Source organism: Pundamilia nyererei, unplaced genomic scaffold (assembly GCF_000239375.1).
Source record: "Pundamilia nyererei isolate P.nyererei 1_Seehausen unplaced genomic scaffold, PunNye1.0 scaffold00033, whole genome shotgun sequence".
Lineage (NCBI taxonomy): Eukaryota > Metazoa > Chordata > Actinopteri > Cichliformes > Cichlidae > Pundamilia > Pundamilia nyererei.
The window spans coordinates 1,927,199-1,939,323 of NW_005187434.1; the positions used below are offsets into that span (position 1 = coordinate 1,927,199).

Here is a 12,125-nt window from a genome sequence, read left to right on the forward strand (position 1 = left end):
AAGTTGAAGCGAGCTGTGTCTACCTGGTGCTTGTTGTTGGGTTACTGTCTCCCTGGGCCCAGAGGCTTTTGGCCTCTGGGGCTCTGCTGCCTCCTGGGCACCTGTCTCTTTTGCTTTAGATAATGGCATCGGTGATGGCAGGAAATGCTTCGGGAAACCTTTGAAAAACCAGGCACCAGATCTCTTCCACACCTGAGAAAAGAGGAAAAGCATATGTTTTACCGTCTTTTTCAGTGGATTATTGTTTTAATTGTAATTTTATCTCTCGGTTTAAAGCGCTCACCTCTCGCTGCTCTCTGCAGATCTTGCACAGCCACACAGCGCGTGGCCGACTGCCACACTGTGTGCCACACTTGGTACACATGTTCTACACAACAGATTAGAATAAAGATTACCAGCTGCTTGCCATTTTCAATGTTATTACAAATATACGGCTGACCTATTGGATTTTCTTAACCTTTAGCGTGAATCGCAGCAGAAGAGCTGACTTATTACCAACCTTTTTGCAGTCCTCGCACACCACTGAGCTGACCCCAGGTGAGCCCAGCTGCTCTCCACACAGCAAACAGCGGGACACTCCATCCCCACACACAGTCTTTTTCATGTCGTCCAGGCGGTTTATCAAACGCCTGCAGCAGCACAGAGTGAAATCTCACTTAAAATGTCAACAATTATTATCCCAAGTCAAAATATATGTGTGCAATCAGTCTCAGAAGAGAAACTACTGCAGGTCTTACCCAATTCTCTCCTGCTCCATGGCCTCCATTTTCTCAGCACGGGCGATCACACTGTTTATAATCTCCTTCTCTTCATCGGTGAGGTCTGGACCGGGACCGGGGCCTGGCTGCATGGTCCAGTTGCCCCTGTAAGCCAAGCATACTCTGCAGTTGAAGGTGCACTATATGATTTAACTATACCAATCACACATTTACATGCAGGCATTGAGCAATGAATGAATGAGCATGCATTTACTGCATCAGCACATTGCTGCCTAATGCAATAAGATAGGAGTTTATCTACTTACTGTTCTTTATCACTATGTCACAAATCACATATCAGACAGATGCAGGTGAAAAGAGGAAGGCACAGTTAGGTGTTGATGTGACCATATGAAAGGTTTACTAGAAGAAAAATTGTTCTGAGCATCAGGCTTACCTAGCGTGCATGTTCCTCTGCCTGTCATTGGACACCCAGCGATCTGAGCTGCTGCTCATCACTGTGTCTGTCATGCTGCTCTGTTGCAGTCTGTGGGATAGACAGAGAGACAGAAGGCATGGATAAATTCAGCATGAGGTAGTCAAACAAGCTTTAACTGATGTCATAAAAACTCTCTAGCTATATCTCAGAGCCACACTTTTACCTTTCCTGCACCCTTATCTCGTGCTTATGCAGCACCAACTTAATTGCCACCGGATTGCTCTCTCATCAAAAAAGTCATTTCCTACAAATGTGTGAGCCAGGACAGAGCCAACATCAAATTGAAAAGTCACCAGCTACACTTCCTTTTAATGTCACAGCGCAGGGTTAATTAAAATGTCCATCAGAAGCCAAAAAAAAAGTAGAATCTACAAAAATCAAATATCATTCCCAGAAAAGTAACTTTTAGCTTCTTCATCCACTTTGCTTCCAATGAATTTGCATAAGCATGAGAAATACACCAACTTTCAAAGAGGCTTGCATTGCCAGATTTACCGCCTAATCAGTATCGTGTCCTCTTGCCAAGCCTGTTTCAATATATAGTTCCAGGAAAATATTCAAGCAGTGAATGGATGCAAGAAAACATTTCAGAAACACCACAAACTGATCTGTAAAATACACGACAGAGCTACAGCGACATAAGCGTTTCCTGTAGGGGGAGAGACGCTTACTGGGCATACAGCAATGGGAACGACGCTCATGACAAAACGAGCCTTCTTGTTCATGATGGTGCAGAGTGAAATGATGCAATATGAAGTGAAGTGAGTGGTCTAGTTTGTTTGAATTTAGATGCGCCTTCACTGTCAGGCCTGTGGAGATAAAGTTGTGCAAATTGGGGGTGGCAAGGTCAGTTATTTGAGCAGCTGTTAGTGAAGCCATAAGAATCGCTTCCCGTTTGTGAATCTGCACAAATCAAAGAAACAGATGGTTACGTGCAGCAGGAGTCGCTCAATTATGCAAGGACACCACAGCTATGACTAAGAGTCTTTTTACAGCATTTCTGATTGGTCATAGTGTGTTAAGGCCTTTTTAAAAAAAAATGCCATCAAGTTATCAACTCGTTTGGCCCCAGGGATGTTGGTGAAGCTGGGTATGGAGGTGGGTGCTATGGGGGCAGGGGAGACTAATGTTTATAAGACTATTTATAAGACTTCACTTGGAACTTATTGACGCTCCATGAAGAATCTGAACTGGACTGTTTACAGACAAGGAGAGAGTCACTGTTGCCGAGGAGGATGCTAAGGATGGCTGTGTCATCAGAGTATTTAAAGTAAATGTCAGCTTTTGCGGTCACTGCAGTACATGATGCAAAATAAACCCCATAACAAAACAAAACAAAAAAAATAGACAGAGAACAGAGTGAGTACTAATAACGACAGTGAGAAAGAGTGAGTGGTTCATCCATCCATATGATACACTAGCAATGTAATTTAATCTCAGACTGACATGGTAAAGATAATACGACACCGTCGACAGAAATCACTGAGGCAATTGCCTACGAGTAAGACTGCTTTCTGAGTGTGTGTGTGTGTCTGTAGGCACTCCTGCGACTGACAGAGGGCTGTATCAATCCTCTGCCAGACAGTACATGGAGCGATTGGATCCACAGTGTATGTCATGAGGGAAAGTACTTGCATTCAGAGAAGACTGGCAGGTTCGAAACTGAAGCAACCAGACAAACTAAGAACCTTTCTTGTGCTTCAGATACCAGGAACTGTTATGGTGATCTGCTCTCTTCCACTGTGTGTCTTTTGTCTTGTCTTGCTTCACCCCCAACTGGTCAAGCAGATGGCTACCCATCTCTGAGCCTGGTTCTGCCAGAGGTTTCTTCCGGTAAAAGGACGTTTTTCGTTTTGCTCATAGGGAGTCGTTTGATTATTGAGGGTTTTTTGCCTGTATTATTTTAGGGTTTTGTCTTTACAATGTAAAGCCTTGAAGCTTTTGGGCTATTTAAATACCTTTTCATTTAATTTTTCAAAACTGAGGTGGTGTATAACATAAAACCGCCTGGTGGAAATCTGGCAGCTAATTAGGTAAAATAAGAAGCATTATTGTTTAAGAAAGAGCGAGCAGGTCAAATGTTTCAGAATGAAAGATGTGGAGACCATTTGTAGGGGCTACATCTGTGATGGGAAAGGGGCGAATCGGTGGGCACAGCATGGGTAATTAGCCCATCTGGGAGTAGTCAGAGAAAAGCTTGCTCATTTAAGCAAAAGAATACCAAACCAAAGTGTGCATGCTTTCTAACAACATGTCATCTTAATAAGAGTGTAAGTGCTACACTGGCCTGCCTGCAGTCCTGCCCATTGAAAACAGTTGGTGCTTTATGAGATGTAAAAATTTCAAGCACCTAAGATCTATATCAGGGAAGACCTGAAAAGTACTCTGCTCTTAAAATTACAACGATCATTCATCATGGTTCCCAAGTTGTTGAGTGTTTTAAAGCATGAGGTGATGCAAAACAGTGTTGATGTTGCCTCTCTTTTTTTGCAGTGTTTTGCTGGTATATCAAAATCAAAATGTCCATATATTATTACAAAAATCATCATTTTTGTCACTTTGAAGCTTTGGTATGTTGTCTTTTAACTATAAAAACGTAAATAAAGCCTATTAAATGATTTGTAAATTGTTGCATTCTGTTTTTATCTATACTTTATGCATCATTGCCGCTCTTTGGATTATGAGGTTTAATATGTTGGGGGCGGGATTTAGCCAAAAATGCACAATGTTAATGACAAAAAAGGAAAAATGAGAAGTCACTGTGGTACTTCTCTTCAGCATTTCAAAGCAGGAAAATCCAGCATTGTAGAAACTTGGAGAGAGTAAAAGCAGTAGCAAAAGGGAGGGGTGCACCACTCATTCAGCTGCTCATATTATACTCCGTAACGTCGGGCTCCATACCTTTTGAGGTCTAATCTGTTGTACGTCTGCCTGCAGGATTCAAGAAATTCGCTGTGCTATCAATAGGCACTCTGGGTGTGGGCTTTTCCTTCTGATGCAGCGCCTGCATCTAGCCAACACTAGCAGCACAGTCCTCAGGGAGCCTGGTCTTTTTCCACTTTTTCAGCAGCAGACTGACAGATCAGACATAACTCTGACCACACCGTGTATTTTATGCACTGACACTCTGAAGTGCGGCCCTCCTTCACTTGCCAAAATAAATTACGGCACTTTTGTCGAACATTATTGTCCTGCAGAGGTGGGTGGAGAGAGACAGATGGGAGGCTACGTTAAGACTTGGGCAAGGTAACGACTGACTCAGACTAGCCCGAGCTCCCTGCTCGGGATAGATATTACTGCATCACAGTAGTGGGTTCTTTGCTGAAGTGACAAACCAATTAATATTCAGGAGATAGTCTGAAGGATCACATACACATAAAGAGCTGTCACTATAGGATGTTATGCTTTAGCTTTTGGAAAGTAGTGCTGGTTTCATTGGTTGTAGTTTAAATTCTCTCAAAAGGTTTTAAATGTACTGTAACTTTGAAAATTGTATCCAAGACCAATTATAATGAACTGTCTTGCCCAAAATGTCATACTGGGCCTTGTTTCTGACATAATTTTAACCCTCAGACTCCATCCTCTATACTTCTCAGCTTAACTGGTAAAAATGACTCAGTCAGGTGGTGGATTCCTCTCTGAGGAGAAGCACATATTCTCTGTTATTTATTAATTTGTTGTTTATTCTTCTGCAAAAATGTTATGAAACCTTTACAATGGGAACTGTGCAAATGGCCACACCATACCGCCAGGAGTAGCTAGTAACAGATCATGTGTGAGATGACAGCAGGAAAGACCAGAGGGAGAGCATCGACTCAAGACTGATCACCATAAGTCATGGATGCAGCGGGATCTCTCTATAGAGAGAATTTCATATGGGGGTGGAGAGGACCGATTTAGAAACCTGTGTCTCCTCCTCAGGGCCTGAGAGACTAGTCAATACAAATCTGCATCTGTGCATCTTCAGGGGTCTACGTACACACAACTCCCTGAGCACAGCCTGGATGTTTTGCATCAGCTTTTAGCAAACACAGCTATCCATTCTTCAGTTCAAGAAAATCATCAGCAAGAGTAACCCATTTCGAGTCCAGTCAGGCACTTTCACAGATTAATGTTGTTGTATATCTTTCAATAGTAGGAGTATGACTCATTACTGCAGAATATATGACTGGAAAACCAACAGACTGGGAAAAAGCACCTTGTTACAGTAATGTCTTGAGTTTTCAGTACTTGCGGAAGGGAGAGCTGAGGAAAGCAGGCAGTGACTACAAGTCAGTGGGGCTTCTTTGGAATGATTCACCATGGGCCACTGTAAGTGGGATGTAAGGATAGAGCGAAGCTACCTCCTGTACTGAAATCTGCAAACAAAAGCAAGGATTTACTCAAATAATATACAAGCACTTTGTGCTCTAACAATACTGCAATTTTTAAATTGGCATTGATCATTATTTATGAAAGAAACATGAACGGTTCGCAAATCTATTTTGATGAAGCAGACAAACTAAATAATCAAAATTACTGCCAAATGCTAAACGTATTATCTTATTCCGAATTTGATAGAGGACAACTGTCTGCAGCGTAACCAAGGGCTTTATCAATCGCCTGACACCCCGCTACATGTCCTACTTATAAATGTATTAAATATAATGACACTGAAACGCTACAAGGTACTACACTTGAATTCCAGGGCAACAATTCCCTCGCCATCCTCCACAAAGGATATTTGTAAAATGGGTTAATGAGAATCAGAGATCAATGCAGATTTACACAATTGGTTTCCCTTTGATTTATATTTCATGTGTTCAAAAACTTTTGAATGCATAATGGAGGTTCTATTAACAATCTAACATACTCAACACACAAAACCAGCAAACAAAGAAACAAAGATTATTGTGAAAGGTGAACGGCAACGTCATCGCTAAAAAACATGGTGCAATGCAAAATACAACAAATCACTTTCAAGTTTTATGATAAAATCATAAAGAAAAAAGAAGGACTTAAAGGAGGGTTTAAGAAGTGACGAAACATATTTTACTTCATCCTGATTTTTCCTCCTCTACCATCTGGTCTGGCAGTAAGTCAGATTGTGTTATGTATTATGAAAGAAAACACAAACAGGTCTTGGTTGGCCTAAAGTTTTAGCTCAAGTCCTGTGGTGATCTGGAACATCATGCCTTCTTTTTTAATTCACTTCCTCACACACTGACTTTTTTGCCAAATGCTAATTAAATACAGCAAAGTAAAACATTCTGGGCAGACGGAAGGCGCAAGCGAGCAGCATTGCCGGCATATGGATGAACTACTATCACATCCTGAGAATTAACCACTACTCGATGAATTTGAGTACGAGATTAGAATGATGGAGAAAACAATTTAATGTTGAAAACGATCTACTTTTGGAAAATGATGGATGGTCTGTAAAAACAAGCCAATATGTGAGCTGTCTATAGACCACTCAAGTTCTCTTCAAAACACGAACTACTCAACAGCATTTTGACTCACTTGTAAGCTACATGTGATCAGAAAAGTACAACCAGCTGCTCCTTCGCAGTCAGCGGTGACGTGTGAGGTAGAAACTGAAGGTCTTTTCTTATAGGCTGTAAAATGTTCTGTGTTATATTTTTGATTAGGCTATAAACACAAGATTGGAGTACACTGTGCAGTAAGGGTCATGAATGGTAATTGACTTGCCACCTTTAGCAGTAAAAAAAGAAAAAAAAAACTGAAACAGGAACGCCTGCAACCACAAAGTAAAAAGGAAGAGTCAAATGTGCTCCAGTCATTCGCATCATAAAATCACATCTCTGCATGTTGTAGTTTGGAAGACAGGATAACCACTTTAGCCCATATTTGTTCTCAACAACTATTAAATGTGTGGGGATAAACAAAAGCTCCTGATTTCAACAGGATGAGTCCAGTAATTTGATAACCAACTCATTTTTATCTGCAGTTTAAGGAGCTGACTTATCACAGGAAATTTCCCAACATCTGTTCAATGGATTGCAAAGCTGACACATTATTTTGATTGCACGGTATTGCATGATTATATTGTGTAAGTGTATACTCTTTTACTTCAAAGCAAGCATCCCATTCATCTGTAATGTATATTTGGCAGTTCTTAACGCAATTAAAACATCTGATTTCTCAGATTTTATCAAAGGAAACATATCATGACTTGACGTTAAATAAACAGCGACGCCAAATTTAAATAAATTAAATCTAAATCGCAGAATTTAATTTATGATCATTTGGATTTATAAACTAAGTAGCTTAACAGATCTTGATGTCAAATTCTCACAATGTCTCAGAGTGAGTGGGGAGAGGGTAGGAGCCACCAAAAGGTAGCCACCCACTCCCAGTAGCATGACAAAACTCCATCCATCCTCCATAGAGGACTGTGAGACGGCAGCATAGCAACACACTGAAAGTTGGACCTGGGCAACACTATAAAGCACTGCACCGTGAAATGTTCTGCTGCAAGAGGAACACATCACTCAGCATTTCTTAATTATTTACAGCTCCCACCCTCGTTGCCATTCACTCTGTGTAAACCCTCTCCTTAAGGCATTAGTGTACGCTTTATGCTCTGACCACTATCAAACAAGGATTTGGGGAGGAACAGATCACATCGGGTGGAACAGATTGAGAAACTCTGTTTAGGGCAACAGTGTGGATGTTAGTCTTTTAGGTCTGTCGCATTGACAAATTATCCATGCTTTCACTCAGACAATGGCGCTGACAGGGACCATCTGCAGAACCATCTGCGAGGACTCTTCACCTCTCAAATGTGAGAGCGTTGTACCATTTTAAATACACACAACTACATCCTCTCGGCAGGCATGGATCCAGGTCCCGCATCGTTGGAGAACAAACAGGAAAAACCATCCAGTGACCAAACAAGCTATCATGCTGATACCCTGCTATAATTGTTGGCTCCATCCAGTCAACCTAAATCTGGCTGGTGCAGATTTTTTTTTTCTTTTATTCAGAAATCACAACAAGGCTGAATTTGCAGTCGACATCCAACAGATCCTAGCAATCCTCAGATTTAGCTGAAAACGCCATCTGACCAGCATATTGATTTACATATAATTCAGATTCAACTTTTAGACTCAAAGGGAGCTGAAGAGAAAGTCTGAAACCTTAACCATAAAAAAAAAACAGAGAAAAAGAACAGTTGCTTAATCAACAACAAAACTCCACATGGCATAACATCTGCCATCAGTTAAAGTGCAATACTGCCACCCACTATGCTTAAGTGTCAACGTGATAGTTACTGGTGCTGCACTATTTTTTTGTGTGCATTATTAATATTCTTTAAATATTTCATATTTTAAATATCACAGTTATCACCAACTCTGTTACATCACAAGTCTCCTAATATAGCAGAGAATGCTTTTTAAAGCTAAGTCAGTCAACAGCTACAGGACGAGGGAACACTTGATTACCGGCACTCTAGCAAGAGCCTGCAGTGAGTTTCAGATTTGCTTGGCTGATGGTGATTCATCCTTGTATGCCCCAGAAGCAAGAGGTGGGACTGGCTGCTGATGCACCGGCTGATTACGTTCCCTCGGTTTCTTCAAATCTTATGTCAGAGGTAACAGATAGGGGTATTAAATGTCTGTTTGTAGTCTTATGAGACAAAACTACATGGTTCATAAGATGAAAGAAAACACGTCAGGTCTCTCTTAGGCTTACTGCCGTTACTCTCTCCCCTGTGAAGATGTGGTTCAGCTGTTGGATATCTGACTCTCCCTCTTGTCCCACTAGCAAACTAGCAGGTACAATGCCCCTGGGTGTTTTTAACAAATCTGTGTTGGCAAACTGTTCTGGCCTGGAAGCTGCAACACTAACAGCAAGCTTCTTTGCAACTTTTGAGAGAAAAACCTCTGTCGGGAGGCTTCCTGTAGGCGTTACTCTGAAGACCATCATTGCAGCTGCAACATATGTAAAGCGCTGATTAGAATGAGTGTAAAATAAGGGTCAGGGATTGGAAAGGGTAGTGGAAAGGTGGAAAAGGAGTTTTCGAGATAAACTAGTGTTAATTCTATTTTGGATGTTTAACTCCTCACTCTGCTGGGGGAACTTTGTTAAAAGGCCACATTCATTACTTCTGCTTTCTCCAATATGCCACACCATTTAGGCAGCTCGAATCACCACATTTGGATAAGTAAGTGAATCAATGCTTATCCACCGCTGATGAGAATAAGAAGATGAAGCCACTCCCCTCTGGAGCTTGGACACAAATGGCAGAATAAAATCTCCTCTAACAGAATTTAAACACAGAACACAAAATCTGCGTAGATTTACAGTAAAAACTGTGTGATTTAGGCCCGAAGCTGCATGCATAGATGGTGACGAGCACAGAAAAACATGGAGTCATGCACCTTTACCAACTGTGGCCATGGTAACAGCAAGATCAGAAGATGAGAATGAGAGTGATTAAACTCCATGTGTGTGTGTGTGTGTGTGTGTGTGTGTGTGTGTGTGTGTGTGTGTGCGTGCGCTAAATTTTCAGACCCATGCAGACCAGGTCATTGTTACAAATGTTGTAAAGTAACGTGGTTAAAGAAGAAGGGTATGGCTGCCTTGTATGCTTGTGTGTTAAATAATGCATGCAGCATGCAAAGCACTTCATTCCTCCATCTTTCCCCCCCCCCCCCCACCTTTTCTATAAATACCCATCATTCTTGCTCTTTTACTCTTGTTTTATGTGACCAGATGTGAAAACAACTGATCTCCTCCTATATTTTTTCTTAATTTCATTCCTTCTTTCGAAAACAACAATAGGCTAGCAGGCAGGGAGAAAAATACAAAGACAGGGGACATCAGGATGAAGGTGTCGTTCAATCACTACTGGGGCTGCTTATGTGCAAGGATGCAACTGCAGATATCGCTCAGACCATTCATTCAGTCTTTTCTCCCTTCCCCCATTTAATCCACATGCTTCAGGTCTGTAGGAGGAGTTAGGAGATGGTGGAACTGGAAGGCAGAGCCCAGCTTCCTTTCTCTGTCCTCTTTCCATATTAATGTCAGAATAAGAATGAACTAGTCCAATCCATTACAGCGCGCGTGCGCGCACACACACACACACACACACACACACACTGCTTGGACATTCCAGGTTTAATAATAATAAGAGCCCTAGGGTGCAGTAAAAGATAACATCACAATAAGTAGTCAACTGATTCACCTGCTCTGTGTCACAGCTGGAGTTGAGAAGCAGCCCTCCCCACATCAGTGATCAGCTTGATGTTTTTCCTCTATAGTCTGCAAGCCTCCAGCGTGCGCTCCTAAAAAACCCTGCAGCAACGCCCAGGGACTGCAACCACACAGTCTCCCACATGACTTACCAGGTCTGTTTTCTTACATCAGATCTACAACAACAAAGCACTTCATTTGCAGGAGGAGCCGGGCTCTAGTCTTGTTTTATTAAATCTTTTTTATAAAGGGAGATGGGGGGCTGAACCTACTGAGGTACACCTAGAGTGTAGCCATTCATGAATAAACTTAGTCCATAATCATAACACCAAAGTAGGTAGTAGTAAATCAGTGCAACACCAGCTCTGCATGAATGACAGCAAAAAATAAAATAAAATAAATAAATAAAATTCTGCAGCAGGATCACGTCTTCAGAATGATGTACCCCCCAAAACACAAAGGATTCACTGAAATGTTCATTGTTATAATTGAAAGCTATAGGTTAATTATCAGCACGCATACTGAGTGCACTGCACACTCCCTCACAATCCTCCCCTTCATTCAAACGACTCAGTAAATAACAGGCTAATAAAAACCCATGATATGTGTTCCAGCAAATTAATAAAAACAGGCAATAAAACGAGCTCCCTAGTAAGCGATTTCTATTCCCCGTGTCTTCTGAATGAAATGCTGCATCCATTCAACTTGCACAGGCTAAAGAGAAATTACAATGGGCTGTCCAAACGCAATAATCTCACAGAAATGTTTCGGGTGAGGATGTAATGTTTGAAAATCCTTCGAAGGAGATCGCACAGCCTACCTGTGAATCCAGCCCTGCCTCTCTCAGGGAGCTGTCAGGGAATGATGCGGACTAAATTTCTGTGCAGCGCTCGGATCCGACCACGGAGTTAGTCATTGCGCATGGTGCTCGTCACAAAAGCCTGTGGTTTTATTTATTTATTTTGCCTGGAAGAGTAATCTGTTGCTGAAATGCACAGTGGATCACCCCAGTGCGTGGGAACTGGTCTTCTATCCTGTGCGGAGGATGGAAAGCCCTTGGTACCCTGGGCAGGAAACCCCTGGATGTGAAGTGATAACACTGATGCTCAAGTAGGCAGTCATCACCTGATCCAATTGTCTCCATAACACATTGTCTAAATTTGTCTCGTCATCCAACAGTCTGTCTTTATGGCGCGTAAACGTGGATTATAGCTTTAAAGGTTGTTTTTTTAAGCCGTTTTTTATTTGAGTCACTTTTTAAAAATTATATTAAACAACCATGGGGTTTGTTTTTATTCTTCATATGTATGTGCCTACAAGCTTTATGTTTTCTGTAAGATAAAATTAGCAGAAACTTTTATTTCCCCTGACGCATCTTCTTCTTTTTCTCCTTTTTAAAAGATAGTTTTAACTATGTAATTTTCAAGAAAAAAAAAACAGTAAAGTTCCAACATCAGTGACTCAATTACCGGAGTTTGCCGGCGATTGAATCCTACTGTGAAGATACTGCGCCATCTAATGGATCGAAAAATAATTGCGCGAGGAAAAGGATGAATGCATTTCTTTAGTTGAAGGTTTTGAATTAATCTAAAAGGATTCATTTTTTTTATTATTATTCTAATAAGTTATTTGTAACGTGAATGAAATCAACAATCGTCACGGTCATAAATAACCGTTGGCACAGTGGTTATGGCCTGCACTTTATGGTTGTTACAGTGTAGAGTTGC

The 12,125-nt window shown here is 41.3% G+C and overlaps 1 protein-coding gene across 3 annotated transcripts in view; it reads right to left on the reverse strand.

Moving 5' to 3' along the window:
• Positions 1-11,467, reverse strand: part of LOC102192194 (rabphilin-3A) — an 18,726-nt gene extending 7,259 nt beyond the window's left edge. For 2 of the 3 annotated variants that reach the window (XM_005729452.1, XM_005729450.1), the window contains exons 1-7: positions 11,219-11,467; positions 1,156-1,245; positions 1,025-1,036; positions 738-863; positions 500-629; positions 284-367; positions 24-192 (exon numbers count right to left, since the gene is read on the reverse strand). In XM_005729452.1, coding sequence (XP_005729509.1) covers positions 24-192; positions 284-367; positions 500-629; positions 738-863; positions 1,025-1,036; positions 1,156-1,229 — 595 coding nt within the window. In that variant the 5' untranslated portion in view covers positions 1,230-1,245; positions 11,219-11,467. The remainder of the gene's footprint in view (positions 1-23; positions 193-283; positions 368-499; positions 630-737; positions 864-1,024; positions 1,037-1,155; positions 1,246-11,218) is intronic. The other variant, XM_005729451.1, reaches the window with a different exon arrangement.
• Between the last annotated feature and the right edge of the window lie 658 nt (positions 11,468-12,125).